General features: G+C 44.5%; 1 protein-coding gene across 2 annotated transcripts in view; it reads left to right on the forward strand.

The window, feature by feature from the left end:
- LOC147125248 (copper-transporting ATPase 1-like) overlaps positions 1 to 27,307 on the forward strand; it is a 100,459-nt gene that overhangs the window by 16,070 nt on the left and 57,082 nt on the right. For both annotated transcript variants that reach the window (XR_015079829.1, XM_085999894.1), the window contains exons 3-4: positions 22,800 to 23,265; positions 25,537 to 26,268. Coding sequence is in view for 1 of the 2 variants with exons in the window: in XM_085999894.1 (XP_085856020.1) it covers positions 22,800 to 23,265; positions 25,537 to 26,268 (1,198 nt within the window). In the remaining variant the exon portion in view is untranslated. The remainder of the gene's footprint in view (positions 1 to 22,799; positions 23,266 to 25,536; positions 26,269 to 27,307) is intronic.

The raw sequence follows: 27,307 nt of genomic DNA on the forward strand, positions 1-27,307 counted from the left end.
CCTCTGGGTGAAAAAGTTCTTTCTCAAATCCCCTCTAAACCTCCCTCCCTTTACCTTGAATCTATGCCCCCTAGTTATTGACCCCTCTACTAAGGGGAAAAGCTCCTCAGCATCCATCCTATCTATGCCCCTCACAATTTTGTACACCTCAATCATGTCCCCCCTCAGCCTCCTCTGCTCCAAGGAAAACAAACCCAATCTGCCCAGTCTCTCTTCATAGCTGAAGCGCTCCAGCCCTGGTAACATCCTGGTGAACCTCCTCTGCACCCTCTCTAACGCGATCACATCTTTCCTGTAGTGTGGCGACCAGAACTGCACACAGTATTCCAGCTGTGGCCTAACCAGTGTTTTATACAGCTCCATCATAACCTCCTTGCTCTTATATTCTATGCCTCGGCTAATGAAGGCAAGTATCCCATATGCCTTTTTTACCACCTTATCCACCTGTTCCGCCGCCTTCAGGGATCTGTGTACCTGCACACCCAGATCCCTCTGACCCTCCGTCTTGCCTAGGGTCTTACCATTCATTGTGTATTCCCTTGCCTTGTTAGACCCCCCAAAGTGCATCACCTCGCACTTTTCCGGGTTAAATTCCATTTGCCACTGTTCCGCCCATCTGACCAACCCATCTATATCGTTCTGCAGACTGAGGCTACCCTCCTCGCTATTTACCACCCTACCAATTTTAGTATCATCCGCGAATTTACTGATCATACCCTTTACATTCATATCCAAGTCATTAATGTAGACCACAAACAGCAAGGGACCCAGCACCGATCCCTGCGGTACCCCACTGGCCACAGGTTTCCAGTCACAAAAACAACCTTCGACCATCACCCTCTGCCTTCTGCCACTAAGCCAGTTTTGTATCCAATGTGCCAAGGCACCCTGGATTCCATGGGCTCTTACCTTCTTGACCAGTCTCCTGTGCGGGACTTTATCGAAGGCCTTACTGAAATCCATGTATACCACATCCACTGCGTTACCCTCATCCACACACCTAGTCACCCCCTCAAAAAATTCAATCAAATTAGTCAGACATGATCTTCCCTTGACAAAGCCATGTTGACTATCCCTGATTAATCCTTGCCTCTCCAAGTGGAGACAAATTTTGTCCCTCAGGATTTTTTCCAGTAATTTTCCTACCACTGATGTTAGGCTCACTGGCCTGTAGTTCCCCGGTTTTTCCCTACTACCCTTCTTGAATAATGGTACTACATTAGCGGTTCTCCAGTCCTCTGGCACATCCCCTGTGGCCAGAGAGGTCCTGAATATATGTGTTAGAGCCCCCGCAATCTCCTCCTTTGCCTCACACAGCAGCCTGGGGTACATTTCATCGGGGCCTGGGGATTTATCCATTTTTAGGCCAGCTAAAACCGCCAATACCTCCTCCCTCTCGATGTTAATATGTTCGAGCATATCACAGTCCCCCCGCCCTATTTCTATGTCTACATCGTCCTTCTCCATAGTGAAAACAGATGCAAAAAATTCATTTAGAACCCCTCCTACATCTTCCGGCTCCACACACAGATTGCCACTTTTGTCCCTAATGGGCCCTATTTTTTCCCTAGTTATCCTTTTACCCTTAATATACTTATAAAACATCTTCGGATTTTCCTTTATTTTGCTCGCCAGTGTTATTTCATGGCCCCTCCTTGATCTCCTAATTTCTTTTTTAAGTATCCCCCTGCACTTTTTGTACTCCTCTAGGGCTTCCTCCGTCTTTAGCCTTTTGTATCTACCAAAAGCCCTCCTTTTTTTCCTAATCCATTCCCGTATATCCCCTGACATCCACGGTTCCCTGTGGTTTTTGGAACCACTCTTGACCTTTATGGGAACATGTTGCCCTTGTATGATCTCAATCTCCCTTCTGAAAGCCTCCCATTGCTCCGATCGCAAGAGGGCGCCAATTGCGGCGCAAAGCAACTAGAGGCCGGGCGCGGTGATGATTGTGCCGCTCTCGAAATTAACTAGACATTTTGCGGCGGCGCTAAACACTTCCGCCACGATCTACTGCGCCGGCAGATTGTGACGTCATTCGAGTGCGCAATGCCCCGTTAACGCCCCGGACAGGATATTGAGTGGCGCCCCCTGCCTTACCGCCTGCCGCTAGCAACAACAGGTTGAGGGGAGCATTAGGCTGTCGGAAAGGGACTAGGGGAGCGCGATTTAAAAGCGATCACTTCCTACCTTTTTTGTCGGTGACATTTTTGCACCACGCAGTCTGAGAGAGAGAGACTTCTGGAGAGATTGAACGCTGTGTGAAGGAGTTTTGAGTACTGAGCAGCACTTTGCAGGTTTATTTTGATTTGCCCTCCCTTGCTTCGCCAGCACTCTGAGATAGCGCCTCACTCCTCAGCCTTTGCGCCTTAAGACAGGTGTGAAGTGCCTGATTTTTAGCGCTCCAATCACCTCCAGGGGCGATAAAAGCCAAGTTTGCTGTCGGAGGCGATAATTAGCGCCAGGCGCTGAACTTTGCGCACGGCCGATAACGGCGCCCCAGATGGGGCGATACTGGATTTTTCCCCCTAACTGTCTAGATGAGATGACACGGTTCTGCCAAACCAAATTTTATTTTTCAGAAAGTAGATACTTGTGTGGCAGTGGCTCCCTTGATGGCTCAGTTGGTAAGTGATCATTGGCTTCTTGGTTTGCTGCTTAGCCATATAGACTGGGAGTCCCTGGTTTGGCCTCCAGCTTTAGTGCCCTTGGTGTTAAGGGGAAAACCAGGCAGGGGTTGTGCTTCTGATCACTCTTTTGTGCTCCCTGCTGTGTTTGTAGATGCTGGTTGAGAATAGGATTGGGCTTGTCTGATGCCCTTCCTGGCTAAATCAGTTGTCACTGGATAGGCTTGCATGTGAAGAATGGCCACATGACTGAGTATAGGAGGATTTTCGCATAGTGAAAGTGTTACTCTCCGCTGAATCATGAGGTGAGAAATAACTTGCTGCTTGTTGACCTGTACCCCACGAGGGGAGAAAAGGGAGGAAAATAAACCCTTGCCTTATCCAAGCTTTTTATCTCCACATTCAGGTTCTATTGCAAATGCTTTGGCCTAGAAATTCGACTCTTTAGTGCTGGCTGTTGAGGCCAGTTTTGAAGAAAAATTGGCGGTTGCCTCGCTTCCGCCCACTTCCGGTGCAGAACGCGGCAGCCGTCATATTGCGCAGGTCAACAGCGCTGCCACTGCCTGCACTCATCGCAAGTATTTTAATTACTAGGAGCGTGACATCAATTGGTGTGCAATGCCAAATTGATGCACGCTCATTGATTTTTGGATGTCGCCGCTCCTCTTGCCGCCCTCTCCAAAGCACGCCCATGTGTGCAGCCATTGACGGCGCGTAGAGCCGGGAGAAAGCGGCGGTGAGCTATAAACGGTACAGTAAACAGCTGCTGAGATAACTGGTAACTACGGAGAACTTAAACTATGTAATTGGAGTGAAAACTGCTTCCAATGAGATGCATCAAATCTCCCTCCTGGTCAGTCAAACATTACAGGTGGTAAATACTTTTAAACTATACCGTACTACAGATGTAAGAATCTCATGGAAAAAAATCAAAGCTGCATTTCGTTAAATTTTATACATTGGGTTTTCTAGTTTAGGAACTGATAAAATAATATGCAAAGTTTTGAAGTCTGTTTTTAAAAGGCCAAGAATTAAGGGAAATTTAACACCATATTCTCACCAAGAGTTCTTCAAAAGTCTGTTATTGTTAAAAATGTAATTGAACACTCCTGCATGATTTACACCAGTAAACTCATGGCCAGGAGGTTCATGGTTTCCTTTTTTGAAATGTATTTGAATTGATTTCTCTTGCAACAGTTTAATGACATCTATGCCCCAGTCTTTCACTGTTAACAGATGATTGCCTGAGAACGCTGCACCGATCCTTTAGTTGTGACCTTCGGCCTCCTGCTGATGTTACCACCAGCAAGAGCGCGTTGCACAGGAGCTTCTGCGCTCCGCTCGGTTAAATCCGCAGGCTGCGCTCTTTTTGCGGGCGGCCGGTAACCTTGACCCGCAGTGGCACCGCCCATTTTCGGGCTTAATCGGATTTCTAGGCCTTTAACTTAAAGCTGATCACTTTTCTGACTTGAGGTTTTTGCCCTGAATAAAAAAATTAATACATTTTACTTCCCCTCAGCACGGTGGCATAGTGGTTAGCACTGTTGCCTCACAGCGCCAGGGACCCGGGTTCAAATCCAGCCTCAGGTGACTGTCTGTGTGGAGTTTGCACATTCTCCCCGTGTTTGCGTGGGTTTCCTCCGGGTGCTCCGGTTTCCTCCCACAGTCCAAAGATGTGCGGGTTAGGTTGATTGGCCATGATAAAAAAATTAAAAAAAAATTGACCCTTAGTGTTAGGGGGGATTAAATACGCGGGGTTACGGGGATAGGGCTTGGGTGGGATGGCTGTCGGTGTAGGGACCGGGTGCTAGGGTTTGGATGATCAGCCATGATCTCGTTGAATGGCGGAGCAGGCTCGAAGGGCCGAATGGCCTACTCCTGCTCCTATCTTCTATGTTTCTATGTTACTGCAAACTATATACAGGAAACTCTCGATTTACCGGCACCTAAATAACCAGAAATCTCTGTTAACCAGCAAAATTCAGGAGTAGGTTCAGGTAAGTTTTACTTCATATTAGTGGCTGTTCCTGGATCTGTGGCTGTGTAACCGGGGCTCCTACACTTGTTGTTAAGCAACAGGGATGATTGGTCTGTGGCCGGAGTTCCTGCACCTGTTGCTAAGCAACAGGGAAGCCTGGATTTGTTGCTGTGTATGGAGCTCTCGTACCTTTTAACTATACCTCTCTCTGTAATCCGGACTTTTTGATAAACCGGCACCACGCCGGTCCCGTCTGTACCGGATAAAAAAGAGTTTCCTGTATCTTGCACTGGCGTGTTCTTTCACTGCTGAGAGGCTGGTTTTGATCACCTCTCTTGGCTTGGCCCAGGTGGGGCTGTCATTGCAGCTTGTTGCTTCTGGAGCAGCAGGTTCTATGACTGTGTGGGTGGAGGAACTTCATGCCCTTCCCTTTTCTTATCTTTGTTTGTTTTTCTTGACAATTTTCCTTGGCTCTGACGAGTATTTTGCTTCCCCTTGTAGTCCAGTTTGCGGTTGAATAACTTTGCCATCAGAGAAACACCTGAATGTAGATTTATCTTTTGAGATGGTCTGTCAAAAATCAGTGGAACTTTCTTTGTACCTTTTCAATATATAAACATGCAACTTTATATCTATAATAACCTGAAAAAGTTGCTAGTTGATTTACAAAAAAAAAAGTAAACCCAAATTATTTTATTCATTTTATAGAAGGAACACCAGAAATCACATGATGTATCTTCATTTGCAGCATTCCCTGATTGAAACATTGTTAACTCAGACAGAGTTAACATCTTGACTATCAATTAGTTTGTGTAAAGGTTATAATAGCAAAATACTGCGGATGCTGGAAATCTGAAATAACAACAGAAAATGCAGGAAATACTGCCTTCCACGCATTGCTCAATGTGTCGATACACTTGTGACGTGGCACTGAGCCGTACAGCTCAGAGGTCCCAAGTTACTGGTCTGTGCTGTTAGCTGGTCTCCATTAGGTAGCAGTGGAAGCACTATAACCGTCTCCACTATCCCCAGGCTAGGGAGAGGAACAAAGCAACCTGATTTCTCTCTCAAATACCTCTGCTGGAAGTGTGCATGCGAATACAAGGTGAGGAAAAGATCGGGCTTGGCAGTGATGGCCTTCATTCGCCTCGTGTCCCTGCCCCATTTCCCCTCCGCCCTCTTTCTCCCCCCACCCCCGACCCAAAATCGGCCAGCCTGCAACTGCTCATATAGGTTGATTTAAAAAAAAAAATATATATAATTCCTTCTCCCTCTTCACTGTGTTGCCCATCTCCATCTAACATTCCCAGTTGAACAATATCTGATGTGGTGTAGATTTTGTTCTAAGATTTCAGTTCTACCACTCACAATCGCCCCAACCGCAATACTATGTCTTTTGTACTCTCCATAAATCTGTTGCATCATCTCAATTACTCAAAAGTTCATTTCAGTTTGTTGTGGACCAGTGTTCGCAACGATATTGCGAGAGCACTGCAATACCTTGCCACTGGTAGCAGTTGTATCCTTGTACAGATTACTGAGCCCTCTGAATGATGCTGGTATTGAATTGATGTTTTAAATCCTGTAGATGTTGCATGATGCTGCCCTTCTACAATTTGGCCTTGGGACAGTATTGGTCTTTTGACCACATACTGATCAATCTTCAATCATCACTAAATTTAATTTTATCCCCATGAGTCATTGGTTTATATTGGGAACTCAAAAGGTACAACTCGGCTTTGGGTCTGTTAAGTAGATTTGTATCCTCTGTGACTGGACAAATCAAATAAAGACCTGCTTTGTTAAGCTTGAGGAGAAGCTAGGAGATTATGTTGTGACTATAATGCTCTGGTTAATTATTTTATTCCCTTAAATTATAATTAAAGCATGGCTTGTAATCAATTTGTGATTCAGTTATCTGTATTTATTACCATGGTGATGTTGAAGACAAAATCCGATTACCCGGAGCTGTTGAAGACGGAATCTTATTACCCAGAGCAATCTATTTAGAGTGACTACTTTTCAAGGGCAGTATAGCACAAAATAGGCCCGAGGAGGGATGACGTATGGTACAGTTTGTGAATACTGACTCTAAAGTTAAAATCCTCTGAATAAGGTTGTTTTGCTAGGCTGAAATTTGAAATGCTTGTAACTGTGTGTCCCTTTTTTATAATCGTATCCTAATGGTTCTGAACTTTTCAGGACAGTCCTGGTGCTCGTTGCCACGTACTGATTTTGTAACCCTCTTCTAAACTAAATAAAGTTGCATAGAATAAGCAGAAAATTTGCTTTTTTTAGTGGTTCCTCTTTTTAAAATCCCTTCCCTGACAAACTGTAGCTCCCATGACCGGAAAGCCCTGCAGCGGGTAGTCAAAACTGCCCAACGCATCACCGGCACCCGGCTACCGACCATAGAACATATATATCAGAAACGCTGCCTACGGAGGGCACGGTCCATCATCAAAGACCCTACCCACCCCAGCCACAGTCTGTTCGCCCTCCTACCATCTGGAAGACGCTACAGATGCATTCGCACCCATACGACCAGATTTAGGAACAGCTTCTTTCCCAGGGCTGTCATCCTACTGAACTCCACAAATAAACACTAAAGCCTGCACATCTGCCGATGCACTTTATTATGGTCATATTTATGCTAATATATATGTACAAATGTATGTTGAAATGTTTAAGTGTCCTAATCCAAATTGTACACTCTCGGGAGCCGCAAGCCTACATTTCGTTGTACTGCACTTGTGCACTAACAATGTGATGCGCTATCAATTACTCATAAAAGACTGAGAGTTAAGAGAGTAACTAAAGGCTTTTATTAACAAAAGAATGAAGGTCTGCCTCGAGTGGTCGACCGGTCCAGAAATACAAAGGGCTGGGGAGCAGTCACCTTTATACTAGGACTTGTGGGAGGAGTCAGCCGAGGCATGTCCAGGCATGTACACAGTGGAATACAAACAGTGGTTTACCACACAATGACAATAAAAGTTGATTTGATTTGATTTGAAGATGATGACTCGTGCAGATCCACAGGCACTGACATCCCTCCACTGCCTCACCCAATACTCTTCATGTGAGAGCTTGCATCAGACTATTTGACTGCAGGAGGCATCATAGCTGAGTCTGATCCTGTCCTTGTCCCACGCCCATACCTGCACTTTCCATCAAGTATCACAGGTTAGTGATCAAGAATTAAAACCCTGGCTCTCTCTTTCGCCTTCCCCCACCTTTTTTAGCTTCGGCCTACAGGCAGAATCCAACTGACTGAGGTCAGTGAACTCAGCAAGAATTGAACGTCCTTGCTGGCCTGTATGGCTGTGCCACACTTAGCTGTGCATTTACCACATTTTTATATTTCACTTTTTCTTGTTTTGAATTTTGAGTATTGCATTCATAGCTGTGTGCCAGATTAGAGCATATGAATTTTGTGATCAGCTACCTCGAAGGCCTCCGAGTAGATAAAGGCACCAGTATGAAAAGTACAAACTCTGTATTTACACCGAATTTTGAAAAAAAACAGGACATTCAATTGTTTACTTTGATTTTATTGCCTCACTGGTTATGTTTGCGTTTTTTTAATTGAAAGTTTACATTTTATTGTTGATTCCTCAGGTTTGAAACTTTTCCAGATGGATTATAGTGTACTTGCATACACAAGACATTGCTTGTATACAAGTAGAAAGTGGTAAAATCAGAGTTCCCACTTTTAACCATTGGCCAGTGACTTGATCAGTTTTTCTTTTTACAGCTGAATATCAAAACTGAAGCAAACCGATTCAACTCCAGTCTGAAACTTTATATCTCCGGCACTGATTCCATCTCTTTCCCCAGCTCTGTTCAGACTGAACCTAACAACATGCCCCTTGGTGTCCTGCTGAATCCTGAACTGGCTTTAAATCCCACATCCGGTCCACTTGATTCCATCTCTGGGACGTCACCAATCACATCCCTACTTCTCCTGCATTGCTGCCAAAACTCGCATCAACTTTGAGGCTTATTTTCTCAAATACTGGCCTTCTAGCTCCATTCTGCACCAACTCCAACTTGCCCAGAATTCTCTGGCTAAATCTTACCTGAACATAGTCTATCACAACAACTGCGCTCAGTGGCTCTCTGCCCTGCAGCATACCCGTTTCAACATTTCTTTCCTCCTCTTCCACTCCCTTCATGACCTCACGCCAACCTATCTCTGCAATTTTCTCCAACCCTACACTCCAACAAACACTCGCTGCTTTTACTATGCTGCCTCCTTCCCTGCACTCATCAGTTGCCGAGCCTTCAGCAATCACATCCCTGCATTCTGGAACTCTAATTCAACCTCTTTTTGTCTTGTTGCCTCTCTCTAGCTTCAAAAATCTCCTCAAAGCTTACCTCTTCAGCTGTGCTTTTCATTACCTCTCATAACTTGGCCCCAACATAATGGTGTCCTGCAGTGCTCCGATGCAGCACCTTGGGATGTTTTGTAACGTGAAAGATGCTAAATAAATGTTTAGTTGTTCAGTGCTGCTGGAAAATGCTCGTGGATATGGGCATCTTAGTGAGAATAGTATCGGATGAGAAGATTTGGGGATAACAATGAGTTAAGCTGATTGTCCAGTTTGTAATGCTTAATGCCAAGTTAGTCTTCGATTTTTGCTGCGACTGAAATTATTTAATAGTTAATGGCTGTGGTTCAAAAATTTGCAAATTGGTTGTTTTTTAAATCTGCAGTTCATAGAAATTCTGATCCAGGACTAACATTTCTTAACCGTGTTGTTGCACTTGTTATTGCCATTTATCTGCAGTACTTGGCCAGAAATGTCCTGTTATGTTACAAAGTTACCTTATTTGTATTAAAAAAAAAACTAATTTTAGAGTCCAGAACTCCTGTTTTAAAATTCTTTCTCTAACATTCTGACTTTCCAAAAATCCCAACTGTACTCAAGTTCTTCAATACGACATGGACAGACTTTTCATGTAGTCCAAATATATCTGTCAGCTGTTTGAGGATGCTACAATGAGGAACTTATGTAGAAGTTGTTCAGTGAGGGGAATTGGGGTTGCTTTTGCAATTATCTTCCAATGCATCTCTATTTTGAATTGGTTTTGTGTGTACTGCAGCAGTAAGGGAGCTCCGTGTGAGGCTGATCCATACAAGACCAGAAGATCTAGATTTGATTACTTAATCGCAGATCTCTGGTGGCAGCAGAGATGCTAGAATTGATTGTGTTACACTTGAGTTAAGGAGGAAAAAAATCTGCTCCAGTTTGTTATCCAGTGTCTTCTGCTGGAAAATGTGACCGGGGAGGACTCGGCTGTGATGCTATCCACAGTCAAATAGCCTGCCAGCCATCTCTGTCTAAGTGAATGGCTGCCTGAGCTAGTTACCAGAGGGCAACACCCTAGTCAGTGACTTAAGGAGAAGAAAATAAGCTTCACCTATTTCATGAAGTTTTGTATCCTGTGGAGCCCTCCATTCTGTTTTGACAGACAGATATAGAAACATAGAAGATAGGAGCAGGAGTAGGCCATTCGGCCCCTCGAGCTTGTTCCGCCATTTAATGAGATCATGGCTGATCATCCAAATTCTGTACCCTGTCCCTGCTTTCTCCCCATATCCCTTGATCCCTTTAGCCTTAAGAAATATATCTAACTCCTTCTTGAATATATTTAATAAATTGGCCTCAACTGCCTTGTGTGGTAGAGAATTCCACAGGTTCACCACTCTGGGTGAAGAAATTCCTCCTCATCTCTGTCCTAAATGGCTTACCCCTTATCTTTAGACTGTGACCCCTGGTTCTGGACTCCCCCGCCATCGGGAACATCCTTCCTGCATCCAGTCTGTCCAGTCCTGCTAGAATTTTATAAGTTTCAATGAGATCCCCTCTCATTCTTCTAAACTCTAGCGAGTATAAGCCTAATCAACCCAATCTCTCCTCGTACGTCATTCCTGCCATCCCAGGTATCAGTCTGGTGAATCTTTGCTGCACTCTCTCCATGGCAAGAATATCCTTCCTCCGATAAGGTGACCAAAACTGCACACAATACTCAAGATGTGGTCTCACCAAGGCCCTGTACAATTGCAGCAAGACACCCTTGTTCCTGTACTCCAACCCTCTCGCTACAAAGGCCAACATACCATTTGCCGCCTTAACCTGCTGCTGCACCTGCATGCTTACCTTCAGCGACTGGTGCACAAGGACACCCAGGTCTCGTTGCACTTCCCTTTTTCCCACTCTATTGCCGTTCAGATAATCTGTCTTCCTGTTTTTGCCACCGAAGTGGATAACCTCGCATTTATCCACATTGGGCAGATGCATGGCAGATGCAGTATAATCACCCAACCTGTCCAAATCATACTGGAGTTTCTCTGCATCCTCCTCACAGCACACACGCCCATCCAGCTTTGTGTCGTCTGCAAACTTGGAGATATTACATCTAGTTGCCTTGTCTAGATCATTAATATATATTGTGAATAGCTGGGGTCCTAGCACCGATCCCTGCGGTACCCCACTAGTCACTGCCTGCCACTCGGAAAAAGACCCGTTTATTCCAACTCTTTGCTTCCTGTCTGCCAACGAGTTCTCTATCCAAGTCAGTACCTTACCCCCCAATCCCATGTGCTTTAACTTTACACGCTACTCTCTTATGCGGGACCTTATCGAAAGCCTTCTGAAAGTCCAAATACACCACATCCACTAGTTCTCCCTTATCTATTCTACCAGTTAAATCCTCAAAAAATTCCAGTAGATTAGTCAAGCATGATTTACCTTTTGTAAATCCATGTTGACTTTGTCCGATCCTGTCACTGTTTTCCAAGTGCTCTGCTATTGCATCTTTTATAATGGGCTCTAGCATTTTCCCCACTACCGATGTCAGTCTTACCGGTCTATATTTCCCTCTTTTCTCTCTACTGCCTTTTTTAAATAGTGGGGTTACATTAGCTATCCTTCAATCCATGGGAACTGTTCCAAAATTCTATAGACTCTGGAAGATGACCAGCAATGCATCTACTATTTCTAGGGCCACTTCCTTAAGTACCCTAGGATGTGGATTTATCGGCCTTCAATCCCGTCAATTTCCCTAACACCATTTCTCTACAAATACTGATTTCATTCAATTCCTCCCTGTCATTAGACCCTGTTCCCCGACGTCTCTGGGAGGTTATTTGTGTCCTCCTTTGTGAAGACAGAACCAAAGTATGTATTTAATTGGTCAGCCATTTCTTTGTTCCCCATTATAAATTCCCCTGATTCTGACTGCAAGGGACCTACGCTTGACTTCACCAATCTTTTTCTCTTCACATATCTGTAGAAGCTTTCAGTTAGTTTTTATGTTCCTTGCAAGCTTACTCTCATACTCTATTTCCCCCCTCTTAATTAATCCCTTTGTCATCCTTTGTTGAATCCTAAACTGCTCCCAATCCTCAAGTTTGCTGCTTTTTCTGGCCAATTTATATGTCCTCTCCTTGGATCTTATGCTATCCCTAATTTCCCTTGTTAGCCACGGTTGAGTCACCTTTTTTGTTTTATTTTTGTGCCAAACAGGGATGAACAAATTCCGTAGCTCATCCATGCGATCATTAAATGTTTGCCATTGCCTATCTACCGTCAACCCTTTAAGTAACGTTTCCCAGTCCATCCTAGCCAAGTCGTGCCTCATACCATCGTAGTTTCCTTTATTTAAATTCAGGACCCCAGTCTCTGAGTCAACTACTTCACTCTCCATCTTAATGAAGAATCGAACATATTATGATCGCTCCTCCCCAAGGGGCCTCGTACAACAAGATTGCTAATTAATCCTTTCTCATTACATAATACCCAGTCTAAGATGGCCTGCTCCCTAGTTGGTTCCTCGACATATTGGTCCAGGAAACCATCCCGTATACACTCTAGGAATTCCTCCTCTACAGTATTGTTACTAATTTGGTTAGCCCAATTTATATGTAGATTACAGTCACCCATGATAACTGCTTTGCCCTTATTGCACGCGTCTCTAATTTCCCATTTACTGCCATCCCCAACCTCAGCATTACTGTTTGGGGGTCTGTATACAACTCCCACTAACGTTTTCTGCCCCTCGGTATTTCTTATATGTTTGGATGATGCAAGGGATTTCCTTGAACCACGTCTGTCTGTCCCCTTATTGCAGCTGGTGTAATCGGTCTGCTATGGTAAACATACAGCTTACTCTTTTTTAATTCAAAATTGCTTATTTCAAATTATTAATTCAAGTGGAAATCGTACAAAAAAGAAACCTTGTGTGCTGTTGTACTTAATTCGAATTAATGATTTCATTTTTTTTCCTCGAAGGAAGCAAGTTTGTGTAAACAGCAGTAGTTGTAAGAGTGGAGGGAGCGAGACATAGTCACAAATAAAGCACAGTCCATGCTCTCAAACCTGTAATGGAAATGGAGACTTGATGGGGCTTATTATGAATGTGCTTCAGGTAATGATGACCTTTGCTTTGTTGTTCATCGAAGGGCAGGTCACCTGTCGCCAACAGGCACGTAGAGTACTCTGTAATTTGAGGGATCGTCTGCTGACAGCAAGGAGCATTTTCATTGGTGTTGTGTTGGAAAGATAAGGGCTATTTCCTTGCTTGGTGTTGAGCGTACAACATGTTCTTCCAGTTTGGCAAACAGCAGTTCAGCGTTTACCGTGTAGCTGAAGTCATTTTGCTTTTAAAACTCTTGCATAGCTTGCGTTAAGTGGGGTGGCTGAAATTATCTTGGAGGTTAGAACGTCAAATTTCATCAGCAAATATCTGGATGATTGAAGTACATGCTGCTTTCTGTTCAAAAATTACAATTTAGCAGCTGTCTTGCTGTGGTAATTTGTCAGTAAGGAATGTTGAACAACATTGCAAGCCTTTCTAACAAGGTGAAAGAACTGAAGAACTATTATCCTAGACCTTGTGTTTTATTACATCCTGACCTGTACTTTATTCAAAAAAGTGATTACTGAGCCAACACTGCTGTCTTTCTTTTGCTCATCTGTTGGTATCTGCGTCAGAGAAAGGACTGTTTTTAAAAAAAAGAAAGAAAAAAATCCAATATGTCAGTTCAACGGATCTCCAGTGATGAGGTTAGGTTCTCTTTACAAATCTATGGATTTTTGCATTTTATGTCTGTCTGTGTTGGAGGGTAACAAGGGAGTGATGTACTTAAAATTGGCTTTTGCACTGTTCAAACCTAGGGAACATTAAAGCTGGTTTCAGCTCTGTTGTTGCCTGATGTTCACACGCAAGTAATTTCGGTCGGCATTGCTTGTTAACGATCAGGAATGAGAGTTATACAGTTTTTTTTCTCTCTTCCCTGCCCTGAGGTCATACAGTACTTTGTATATAGAGTCATAGAGTTTTACAGCACAGAAAGAGGCCCTTCGGCCCATCGTGTCTGCGCCGCCCATCCATCCCTGTCCAGTCTAATCCCATTTTCCAGCATTTGGTCCATAGCCTTGTATGCAATGGCATTTCAAGTGCTCATCCAAATGCTTCTTGAATGTTGTGAGGGTTCCTGCCTCTACCACCCTTTTAGGCATTGAGTTCCACATTCCAACCACCCTCTGGGTGAAAAAGTTCCTCCTCAAATCCCCTCTAAATCTCCTGCCCCTTACCCTGAATCTATGCCCCCTTGTTATTGACCCCCCTACTAAGGGGAAAAGTTCCTCTTTATCTACCCTATCTATGCCCCTCATTATTTTGTACACCTCAATCAGGTCCCCCCTCCGCCTTCTCTGCTCCAAGGAAAACAACTCCAGCCTGTCCAGCCTCTCTTCATAGCTGAGGCGCTCCATCCCAGGTAACATCCTGGTGAATCTTCTCTGCACCCTCTCCAAAGCAATCACATCCTTCCTATAGTGAGGCGACCAGAACTGCACACAGTACTCCAGCTGTGGCCTCACCAGCGTTTTGTACAGCTCCATCATAACCTCCCTGCTCTAAAATTCTATGCCTCGGCTAATGAAGGCAAGTATCCCATATGCCTTTTTAACCACCTTATCTACCTGCTCCGCTGCCTTCAGGGATCTATGTACATGTACACCAAGGTCCCTCTGTACTTCCTAGGGTCCTACCACTCATTGTGTATTCCCTTGCCTTATTTGTCCGTCCAAAATGCATCACCTCGCACTTTTCAGGGTTAAATTCCATTTGCCACTTTTCCGCCCATCTGACCAACCCGTTTATATCGTCCTGTAGCCGGAGGCTTTCCTCCTCGCAATTTACCACCCCACCAATTTTCGTGTCATCTGCGAACTTACTGATCATACCTTTTACATTTTCATCCAAATCATTTATGTAGATCACAAACAATAAGGGACCCAGCACCGATCCCTGAGGTACCCCACTGGACACAGGCTTCCAGTCACAAAAGCAACCTTCGACCATCACCCTCTGCCTCCTGCCACTCAGCCAGTTTAGGATCCAACGCGCCAAGGCACCCTGGATCCCATGGGCTCTTACCTTCTTGACCAGTCTCCTATGCGGGACTTTGTCAAAAGCTTTACTGAAGTCCATGTACACCACATCCACAGCATTTCCCTCATCCACCCCACTAGTCACCCCCTCGAAAAATTCGATCAGATTTGTTAGACATGATTTACCCTTAACAAAGCCATGCTGACTATCCCCGATTAATCCTTGCCTCTCCAAGTGGAGATTAATTTTGTCCCTCAGAATTTTTTCCAATAATTTCCCCACCACAGATGTTAGACTCACTGGCCTGTAATTCCCTGGTTTATCCCTGCTACCCTTCTTGAATAATGGTACTACGTTAGCTGTTCTCCAGTCCTCTGGTACATCCCCTGTGGCCAGAGAGGTTCTGAAAATTAGTGTCAGAGCCCCTGCAATCTCCTCCCTTGCCTCCCACAGCAGCCTGGGATACATCTCGTCCGGGCCTGGGGATTTATCCACTTTTTGGCCCGCTAAAACCGCTAGCACCTCCTCCCTCTCGATGCTAATATGTTCAAGTATGTCACAGTCCCCTTGCCCGATTTCTATGTCTGCATCGTCTTTCTCCATAGTGAACACAGATGCAAAAAATTCATTTAAAACCCCGCCTACATCCTCTGGCTCTACACACAGATTGCCACTTTGGTCCCTAATGGGCCCTACCCTTTCCCTGGTTATCCTCTTGCCCTTAATATACTTATAAAACATCTTAGGATTTTCCTTTATTTTGCTCGCCAGTGTTATTTCATGGCCCCTCCTCGCCCTCCTAATTTCTTTTTTAAGTATGCCCCTGCACTTTTTATACTCCTCTAGGGCTTCTTCTGTCTTTAGTCTTTTGTAACTGCCAAAAGCCCCCCTCTTATTTCTAATGCATTTTTGTATATCCCTTGTCATCCAAGGTTCCCTTTGCTTGTTGGTCCCACCCTTGACCTTTACAGGAACATGTTGGCGTTGTACTCTCTCTATTTCCCTTCTGAAAGTCTCCCACTGTTTTGATGTGGATTTTCCTATAAGCAGCTGCTCCCAGTCCACTTTGGCCAGATCCTGCCTTATCATATTAAAATCGGCCTTCCCCCAATTTAGAACCCTTATTTCCGGGCCGTCTTTGTCTTTTTCCATGACCACCTTAAATCTCACCGAATTATGGTCACTGTCGCCAAAATGCTCTCCTACTGACACTTCCACCACTTGCCCGGCTACATTCCCCAGAATTAGGTCCAGTACCGCCCCCTCTCTTGTAGGACTTTCTACATGTTGGCTCAAAAAGCTCTCCTGGATGCACTTTAAGAATCCTGCACCCTCTAAGCCTTTCACACTCTGACTGTCCCAATTTATATTGGGGAAGTTGAAATCCCCCACTATTATTACCCTATTATTTTCGCACTTCTCTGAGATTTGCCTACATATCTGTTCCTCTATCTCCCCCTGACTGTTTGGGGGCCTATAGTACACTCCCAGCAAAGTGCTTGCCCCCTTTTTGTTTTTAAGTTCTACCCATATGGCCTCATTAGAGGAACCCGCTAATATATCATCCCTCCTTACAGCAGTAATTGACTCCTTCATTAATATTGCAGCACCCCCTCCCCTTTTACACCCCCCTCTGTCTCGCCTGAAGATTCTATACCCCGGAATATTGAGCTGCCAGTCCTGACCCTCCCTCAACCATGTCTCCGTGATAGCAACAATATCGTACTCCCATGTGTTCAACAACAACTTCAGTTCATCCACCTTATTTGCAAGACTCCTTGCATTAAAATAAATGCCTTCCAGCCCTGCCATATTCTCTTTTGCCTTCACATATTTGCTCTGCCTTCCCAGCTGACTTGTTTTTCCCTCTGTATTTGGCCGTAAATCACCCCCTACTATAGCTCCACTCTGTACCCCAACCCCCTGCCAAGTTAGTTTAAACCCTCCCCAGCAGTGCTAGCAAACCTCCCCGCAAGGATATTGGTTCCCCCCTGGTTCAGGTGTAAACCGTCCGACTTGTACAAGTCCCACCTTTCCCAGAAGCAGACCCAGTGATCCAGGAAACTAAAGCCCTCCCCCCTGCACCATCCCTTTAGCCACGCATTCATCTGTTCTATCTTCCTATTCCTATACTTACTAGCACGTGGCACCGGGAGTAATCCAGAGATTACAACCTTTGAGGTCCTGCTCCTTAATCCTTCACCTAGCTCCCTAAATTCTTGCTGCAGGACCTCATCCCTCTTTTTACCTATGTCGTTGGTACCAATGTGGACCACGACCACTGGCTGTTCTCCCTCCCCCTCCAGAATGCCCTGCAGCCGCTCAGTGACATCCTTGACCCTGGCACCAGGGAGGCAACAAACCATCCTGGATTCACGTCTACGGCCACAGAAACGCCTATCTGTTCCCCTTACTATAGAATCCCCTACCACTATTGCTCTCCCACTCTTTTTCCCCCCTTCCTGGGCAGCAGGAGCACCCCCAGTGCCAGGAAGTTGGCCGCTGCTGCCTTCCCCTGGTGAGTCATCCCCCTCAACAGTATCCAAAGCGGTATACTTGTTTGAAAGGGGGATGTCCGCAGGGGTTCCCTGCACTACCTGCCTGCCTTTGTTGCTCCGCCTGATGGTCACCCCCTGTGCTGCCCTACCCTGAGGCGTGCACAACTCGCTAAACGTGTTATCCACGAGCCTTTCAGCATCGCGCATGCTCCAAAATTCATCCACCCGCAGCTCGAGCGCCGCAATGCGGTCTACAAGTAGCTGCAGCTGTAATACAAATGAAGATTTTCAAGCCCTCAGGTTTTAATGGCAATATAGAAATATGCTATTTTGATCAAGTAACCAGTTGGCATACAGATTTGAAGTAACCCTTTTGGTATATTTATTTTTAAATTTGGGAGTGATTTGACAAAAAGTAATTTGTATTTTCCATACTGGTTGTTAAGTTCATCTGAAACTCGACAATGTTTATTCCTCTTAGTGTTTGGGAGGAAGAGGTGCTAGATTATTTTCTAAGTGGAACGTAATAAAAAAAGCAGTGAAACTGAATTATTTAATGTTGACTTTCTGCCTTCCTCCTCTGAAGGAACTGGTTCATGCTGGAGTACAGTTTCATGGGCCTGGATCTCCTCGGGTGCTTTGTCCATGTACTTCATGTGTACGCCAAGATGGTAAATGTTGGCAGGGTACTTGACCTTGGAGGATTTCAACATAGAGCGTGACTCTTGTTGCCTTACTCCCACACACATGCACTTTCTAGCAGAGCCATGTTAAGATGGTGTGCATTGGCATGCTTTTGGACCTGGGAGATGTCATTTTAGAGCCTGAATCTGTGCTTAAGTCCATGTGCTTGAAGGACTTTTTCATCGGGTCAGTAAACAGGGATTAGTAACAGGGAATACGATCCATCTCGCCCCAGAATTGTTGAGGCCAATTCTAGTGCCCTGCTAAGACTTGACCCAGATCATACTCGAGACCTATAAGTCTCTCTGGCTTCATACAACAAGGGCATCAGGGGAGTACTTTTCACTGGCACTCACTTGTGTACCATAGTATTAGGTCAGAAGTGACTTTGGAAAATAATTTACTGGCATGGGATTATTGTATCATGCAATTTGTGGGATCACTGTTAGACAGATTACAGATGTCATTACAAAAAGAGGAAATTCCTGTCCCCGAAATTATTTCAGAAAAAATAATGATTAAATTGATCAACTTCAAACCAGTTTAAAATGTTGACATCTGCTCTGGAAAAAGTTGTAATATTATTATGTAAACAATTGCAAGATTGTAATGGAACAAAGGATTATCTGACCTGAGATCTAAAGTATTGCAGTGTTTTGGGTATGAGAAACCGGAACTGGCTAGTTGTCTTTTTGAATGGTCAATGTTATACTCAACAGGAGGCATAGTAGGGTAGCAAAATACTGCGGATGCTGGAAATCCGAAATAACAACAGAAAACGCTGGAAAAGCTCAGCAGGCCAGGGCAGCATCCGTGGAGAGAGAAACAGAGTCAACGTTTCATAGAAACATTGAAGATAGGAGCAGGAGTAGGCCATTCGGCCCCTCGAGCCTGCTCCGCCATTCAATGCGATCATGGCTGATCATCCAAGTTCAGTACCCGGTCCCTGCTTTCTCCCCATACCCCTTGATCCCTTTAGCCTTAAGAAATATATCCAACTCCTTCTTGAATATGTTTAATGTATTGGCCTCTATTGCCTTCTGTGGTAGAGAATTCCACAGGTTCACCACTCTCTGGGTGAAGAAATTCCTCCTAATTTCTGTCCTAAATGGCCTACCCCTTATCCTTAGACTGTGACCCCTGGTTCTGGACTCCCCGACCATCGGGAACATCCTCCCTGCATCTAGTCTGTCCAGTCCTGCCAGAATTTTATAAGTTTCAATGAGATCCCCCCTCATTCTTCTAAACTCCAGCGAGTACAAGCCCAATCATCCCAATCTCTCCTCATACATCATTCCTGCCATCCCAGGTATCAGCCTGGTGAATCTTCGCTGAACTCCTTCCATGGCAAGAATGTCCTTCCTCCGATAAGGCGACCAAAACTGCACACTACTGAAGATGTGGTCTCACCAAGGCCCTGTACAACTGCAGCAAGACATCCTTGTTCCTGTACTCAAACCCTCTCGCTATGAAGGCCAACATACCATTTGCCTTCTTAACAGACTGCTGCACCTGCATGCTTACCTTCAGCGACTGGTGCACAAGGACACCCCGGTCTCGTTGCACTTCCCCTTCTCCCATTGCCATTCAGATAATAATCTGCCTTCCTGTTTTTGCTACCAAAGTGCATAACCTTACATTTATCCACGTTATATTGCATCTGCCATGCTTCTGCCCAATCACCCAACCTGTCCAAATCATCCTGTAGTTTCTCGGCATTCTCCTCACAGCACACACGCCCACCCAGCTTTGTGTCGTCTGCAAATTTGGAGATATTGCATCTAGTTCCCTTGTCTAGATCATTAATATATATTGTGAATAGCTGGGGTCCAAGGACCGATCCCTGCGGTACCCCACTAGTCACTGCCTGTCACTTGGAAAAAGACCCGTTTATTCCAACTCTTTGCTTTCTATGTGCCAACCAGTTCTCTATCCAAGTCAATACCTTGCCCCCAATCCCATGTGCCTTAACTTTACATGCTAATCTCTTATGTGGGACCTTATCAAAGTTTCGGGTTGATGACCTTTCGTCAGAACTGGAAAAAAGCAGGAAATGGAAAGCCGGTTTAGGGGCTGGGAAAAGGGGGAGGGGATGAAAGAACAAAAGGGAAGGTCAGTGATAGGATAGAAAGCAGGAGAGATTAAGAGACATTGAAAGACACTAAGAGATATTCAAGGCAAGAGGAGGTGGTAATGGGACAGGTTAAGGAACAAAGGATGGCTCTAGATGGGGTGTGAATTGCGCTGGCAGAATGAAGGACAGCTGCCATGTGGGAGGGAAGAAGAAAAAAGGGTCAAATAAAAATTGTGGATTAAAAAAGAAAGTGTGTGTGTGTGTTAAAGTGGATGAGGGCGTCGGAAGAGTAGGTGGGCAGAGACCGGACAAGGGGAGAAAAAATAGAGTCGAGATAGGAAGAGAATTTCCGTGGGCCAAGAACAGGCTGAAATGATGGGTCTACCAGGGCGGTCCTGTTTGTGGATCTTGGGAAGGAGGTAGAAGCGGGCTGTGCAGGGTTGGGGAATTATGAGGCTGGCGGCTGCGGGGGGGGGGGGGAAGATCGCCAGAGGAAATTAGGTCAGTGACAGTCTTGGAAACGGTAGCTTGATGTTCGGTAATGGGGTCATGGTCCAGGTGGAGGTAGGAGGAGGTGTCGGAGAGTTGGCGTTCAGCTTCTGCTAGGTAGAGGTCGGTTCGCCACGGGGGCAGTTTGCCATGAAAAGATCTAGAGAGGGTAAGAGGCCAGAGGGAGGGGTCCAGGTAGAACGAGAATACTGAAAGCAGGAGAAAGGGTCAGCCATGCGGGGGGAAGACTCCTGGCCAAAGAAGTGGGCACGGAGACGAAGGTGGCGGAAAAAGAGCTCGGCATCGTGCCGAGCTCGAGCCTGGTAGCTCTGACTGTAACATTGTACAAATTCTCTTCAGTGTGTGAGAAATGACTCCTTATCAAGTCAAAATCCAAGGAACCACAAAATGCTAAAAATGCATGGTATGTCAGTCAACATTAGGAACAAAGATGTGTTAATGTTTCACAAACTCTTCGTCGGAACTGGATACCTTGCTTCATAGGTCTCGCCAAAACTGGGGCGCTGAACAGCCCGTAGCATATGGCCAGCATTTCCTGTTTTTATTTGATATCAAGCTATCAAACAAAAACGGAATGCTGGAAATCAGTGACTGGAAAAATTTCCCAATTTAGAAAGCATCATCTTGAGAGTGCTTGCTTCAGAGTCTTTTTAAGATAAGACTTGAGATCCATGTGGGCTATGTTGATTTTATCTTTTAAATTGTATAAATATATCTTAACTGCACTTGCAGAGTTTTTTCCTGATGTGAGGAGTGCTCAAGTGGTTTCAGTAGCAGAAATGATGTGACAATGGGAGATGGAAGGAAAAAAATGGAATTCCTTTCAAAGGAGGTAGATGGTAGACGAGGCAATGCAGTAAGCTGGAAAGTAGTTTTTCCACTTCTGTGTTTCAGGTTTAAGCCCCAGATGATTCTTAATTCCCTATCCTAATCTAGGAGCATTGAGACCAATTGTGCTCCTGACGTCAGACAACCTGAGCACAGAATAGGAATCAAACCTGGGACTTTCTGGTCTCTTTGACTCGGTACCATATCAGATGGTGCATTTACCCATTGAAGGGGAGCTCGTGGATCCATTTATTAAGTGACTTTTTAATTTGTTTTCAAATGTCCTATATAAACACTGTAATTTTATGGGGCTAAATGTTGGCAAGGACAAACTCTGCAACACATTTAAGAACATAGCATAATAAATAGGAGCAGGCCGTTTGGCCCTTCGAGCCTGCTCCGCCATTCAGTAAGATCATGGCTGATCTTCTACCTCATCTCCACCTTCCTGCACTATCTCCATATCCCTTGGCTTCCTTAGTATCCAAAAATCTGTTGCTTTCTGCCTTGACTATACTCAATGACTGTGCATCCACTGCCCTCTGGGGTAGAGAATTCCAACGATTCACAACCTTTTGAGTGAAGAAATTTCTCTTCATCTTAGTCCTAAATGGCTGACCCCTTATCCTGAGACTGTGACCCCTAGTTCTAGACTACCTAGCTAGAGGAAACATCCTCCCAGCATCTACCCTGTCAAGCCCCTTAAGAATTTTATACATTTATGAGATCACCTCACATTCTTCTAAACTCTAGGGAATAGAGGCCTAGTCAATTTAATTTATGCAGCATTAGCAGTGTCTGGTAATCTGGCCTTTACTGGTTTATGCAGAATATTAGCAATGGCTTGTTTGTGGTAAAGTGGTAAATGTGAAATCTGCGAAGTAAGGCCTAATCGAAAATGTCCTGATTTACAATATATTTCTCTCTCTGCCTGATGCTTCCAAGCACTAGTCTACTTTGTTGATAGCCATTGTGCCTGCTGTCAGATGAGCAACTATTGTGAGCTTAGCTGCTGGAACAGATTTCCATGAAGCTGGGAATGCTAAATGTTTTATTTCTCTTGCAGGATAGAAAAATAAATGTATTTTTTTCGTGCTAACTATGTTTGGTGGTTGTCGGGGATTATTTAACTTTTTGCCCTTCTGGCTTTTAAAGCACTTCAATTTTGTTTTTGAATTTTTTTTTTTGTACAGGTGTCCCTCGAAAGCCACAATGCTGCTATTGTGTACAATCCAGAGTTCCAGACCCCAGAGTCACTGCAGGAAGCAATTGATGACATGGGATTTGAAGCTACGTTGACCGACACAAGTCCAGTGCCCATCACCTCAGAATCAGCCCTTCTCAATAACCCAGGACTTGCTTGCCAGCCGATTGTAAGCCAAGTGCCCAGCATAAAGGACGGTGATAGAAAAAGGCTACTTAATCAAAATAATGCAGCCTTGGCCTTTGTCTCCACCACGGAGAGTCTCAATGAGGAGATCACTGACTTGGCTGTGGACAGTTCTCCAGTGGACAGGAAGTTAATGCCTGAAGAAATTCAGTCGAACCAAGGCAGTGAAATGGTGGTGAAGATGAGGGTTGAAGGAATGACTTGTCACTCCTGTAGCAGCACGATTGAAGGCAAGATTGGGAAGCTGCAGGGTGTCCAGCGTATTAAAGGTGAATTTTAAAAAAAATGTATTCTTTGCACCTTGCACCATTCCTGGACCTGTCAAGCAGACATTTCGTCTGATCCCATGGATCTGTCAATGTTGCTTTTTTTTGTGTGGGAGAGAAAAGGAGTTTAGCAGAACAGGTAATACAACACAGGTAATGGATCTATTCTGCCTACAGTGCGAGAGCAGAGTTTGCTCGCACATCAACTGAAATATGCTTCATATAGTTTTACCAGGTTACAAGCAAGTACAGTCAGAGGCTATGCCTTTACTTCTAATCGGTTGCCTCCTCCAAGAAGGCATTATCTTTTTATATTTCTAGTTTTACTACTTGAACAATGACGAGACGCCATGCTCCGGGCAGGGAGAAAGGGCCATTACTGTGCTTGCGCTTAAGAGCACAGATGCTTTCTGGAATGATGATTCCTCATGATGGTGCTTGATAATTTTTTTTTCTCCCAGTTGACATGTTTGGAAATGTTATAGCTATATACAATGTTGACAGAAAAGCACAACTAAAAATCATAAGTAAAGTGTGTGCCATATGTAGATATGTAAAATGTTTTGAGTATCTGTCACAGTCCTGGTACTTCACTGTATAAACATCAGCAACTCACAACTGAGAAATCTTTTTTAAAAGAGAGGACACAGAAAATATCCCAGTTATTTCCCGATGTACTTTTTCTCTGGCCTGGAGAAAACGAAGAGAGGAGTCCAGCAGTTGCCAATCTAGAGAAACATTCAGCAACAGTAGAATGATTGGCCTGTGATCGACCTCGGGGCCTAGTTGCAACATCTCTCCTCAAAAGGCCATAAATGTCTTAATTATTGTGTATTTTCTCCAGTTTTCTGTTTATTTTGTATTTAATTAGCTTTACCATTTACCATTTCAGTTTTGTCTTGGTGTTGGCAATTCTGACTGCCAAGTTTTACTGTGACTTGGCATCACATAACGGGTGGTGGGGACAGGGGCGGTGGGATTACAGGATTTTAATGGTTGATCGATGTTTGAACATATGCAATTTCTCTGAAAGAAAGTACTTTTTTGAAGAAGTATTGGAGATAAAAAGAAAAATGAAAATGTGATTTAAAAATATTAAAACTAGACGTGTACAGATATCAGTTAACATCTAAAGAAAGGAAGACTTGCATTTATATAGCGCCTTTCATGATCACTGGACATACCAAAGCGCTTTACAGCCAATGAAGTACTTTCTGAAGTGTAGTAACTGTTGTAATGTAGGAAACGCGGCAGCCAATTTACGCACAGCAAGCTCCCTGTGATAATGACCAGATATTCTGTTTTTGGTATGTTGATTGAGAGATAAATATTGACCTGGACACTAGGGATAATTCCCTTGCTCTTCTTCAAAATAGAGCCATGTGATCTTTTACGTCCACCTAAGAGAGCAGACAGGGCCTTGGTTTAACGCCTCATCCAAAAAAAACGGCAACTCCAATAGTGCAGCACTCTCTCAGCACTGCACTCGAGTGTCAGCCCAGGTTTTTGTGCTCCAGTCTCTGGAGTGGGATTTGAACCCACAACCTTCTGACTCGGAGGCAAGAGTGCTACCCACTGAGCAGCAACTGTCACGGGAAAAATAGATTAATATTTCAAATCGAACCCTCTGTTCTGGGGAAGAGTCGCTCATGAAATACAGAGATACGGGATGACCTGTTGTATGTTTTCTGTGGTTTTGTTTCCATCCCTGCATTTTGTCGTCCTCCCTTTCCTTGAGGTGCTGACTGTTGCTAGGTGTAAATCCACAGATGCTGGAAGCCCTCTGGTATTTTGCCCAAGAGACATTCTTCAAATGGGAGCATAGACGGTGAGCGTTGGCAGAATCCTGCTCGGCCTTAACAGTCGAGCCCAATTCTATGTTCGCCTGACGTGAGCACGCATGCACTCTTCAGCCAGGTCACCATAGTACAGTGAGGACCTGGAACCCTTGATGAGATTTCTTTTCTTTCCTCCTGCGCCCCCCCCCCCCCCCCCCCAAAATCCAGGAGCAGTGAGCCCAATTGGAGTTTCCCAATCTGATGAATTTGTTGGTCTCAGCTGGGAATCAATCCTGAGACCTTCTGGTCCGTGTGGCTTAGTGCTACATCGCGTGGAGTTTTTGGCCATTGGGAGAGCTGCATTTTTTGTTTTGATTATTGAAAAATTAAAGTTCTACAGGGATTTTTTTTTGGTATAAATTTATATAATTGCATCATACTGTTTTAATCAATTTCAATAACATGAATTAAAATAATGTTTTTTTTTAAATGTTAGTTTCTTTGACTAGCCAGGAAGCCACGATTGTGTACCAAGCTCACCTCATCACACCAGAGGACCTCAGGAGTCAAATCGAAAGTGCTGGGTTTCTCGCCACAATCAAAACCAAGGCCAAACCTCTGAAGCTGGACGTTAACATTGAACGCCTAATAAATGCAACTCAGGTGACCAAACTTGATCCACAGGAGGTGACCAACAGTCTAATAAACTTGACCCTCAGAATAGATGGCATGCACTGCAGTTCCTGTGTAACGAACATTGAAAGTAACTTGTCAGAACTTCCAGCTGTGCATAAAATCAAGGTTTCTTTGGAAAATAAGAGCGCTATCATACAATACAACCCAGCCACGATTACTCCTAATGCCTTACGACAGGCTGTTGAGGCCTTGCCACCCGGTGATTTCAAAGTTTCGTTCCCTGATGAGTGTCACTCTGGAAAATCTGCGCCCAGTGCTGCTCAGCATCCTTTCATATCTTCACCACAACCACCTTCCTCCGATTCAAGAAAGCATCAGTTCGGCAGTGTGACAGTGATTAATATTAAGGGAATGACTTGTAATTCTTGTGTCAAGTCTATAGAGGAAAACCTATCAAATAAAAGCGGAGTGATATCAATTCATGTTTCTCTAGCACAGCACAATGGAACTGTGGAGTATGATCCTCTATTTACCAACCCTGAGGAGCTGAGGGACATGATAGATGATATGGGATTTGATGCTGTTCTTCCTGGTAATGCTTTTTAATGCAAATAAGTAGATTCACTAGATTTCTTTTTTTATTTCAAATGTATGTGCACTGTTCCTGATCGTTTGCTGATCATCCTTCCTGAGCCTCGTGATCTTAATGACAAAGTGCACGTTTGGCTCCCAGATCGTTACCACTCGTGGTAGGTGGCCAGGAGGCACACCAATGTCCAGTGGAGAAGTCCCATCCTGTTTGTTTATTTTGTGGTTGGAGTGAGCCTTGCTTAGATACAGCACTGCTTAGAGAGAACTTGAGGTATGCAGTAATATCAGAATGCTGACGTTAAAAGTTGTATGTGCATTCCTTGACTGGAGTGAACAGAAGCATCATTGTCAAATAGAGTATTCTGCTCAGTAAGTATAGTGTATGCTCCAAAATACTTAACTTTTCACACAAGTGAAGAAAACAAAACTTGGTCAGTGAATGCACTGCAGACTGTGGAAGTGGCCCATATAGACTGAGAGCACCCAAAAGAGAGCCCTGAGTTGGCTGATCTTGACCAGGATGCTAATAGGCACTTAATGTAACCTTACCACCCCTGGATTAAGGAGGGGAGAAATCAGCCAGAGTTCTCATTCCTGAGTCCCATGCATTGGCTCCTGCTGAAAGTGGGTGTTCCATGTGAGGAGAGGATCGGGCTTGGCTGTGACGCCGCCCTCCTTTTAGTCTGCAGACTACAAATACTCACTGCCTAGGCTCACATATTGGGTGAGGTAACAGGATGATGGGAGCCATACCCCAGCTTGAGTCCTTTTAGGAAAGGATTTCTATCATAGTAGAATTGTGCATACTCCTATTACCTGGGTTTAAATCCAGTCTAAAGTAATAGGCTGCCAAACTGCTTGTAAGGATCCTACATGGTATAGTTCTAGACAAACCTTACCTAGTTCCTAGTGAGCAAAGTGGCAGCAATTCAGTGACAGTCTCACTCAAAGGCTTGGGTGGGTGGTGTGTGATTATGGAAATGTCACGCAGGCGTAAAGGGGGTGCTCTTCTGGGACTGGGGCTAAGACACGTTACTAGG

The sequence above is a fragment of the Somniosus microcephalus genome, chromosome 1, assembly GCF_052327205.1.
Source record: "Somniosus microcephalus isolate GS21.2 chromosome 1, FLI_Smic_1.0, whole genome shotgun sequence".
In the NCBI taxonomy this organism is placed as follows: domain Eukaryota; kingdom Metazoa; phylum Chordata; class Chondrichthyes; order Squaliformes; family Somniosidae; genus Somniosus; species Somniosus microcephalus.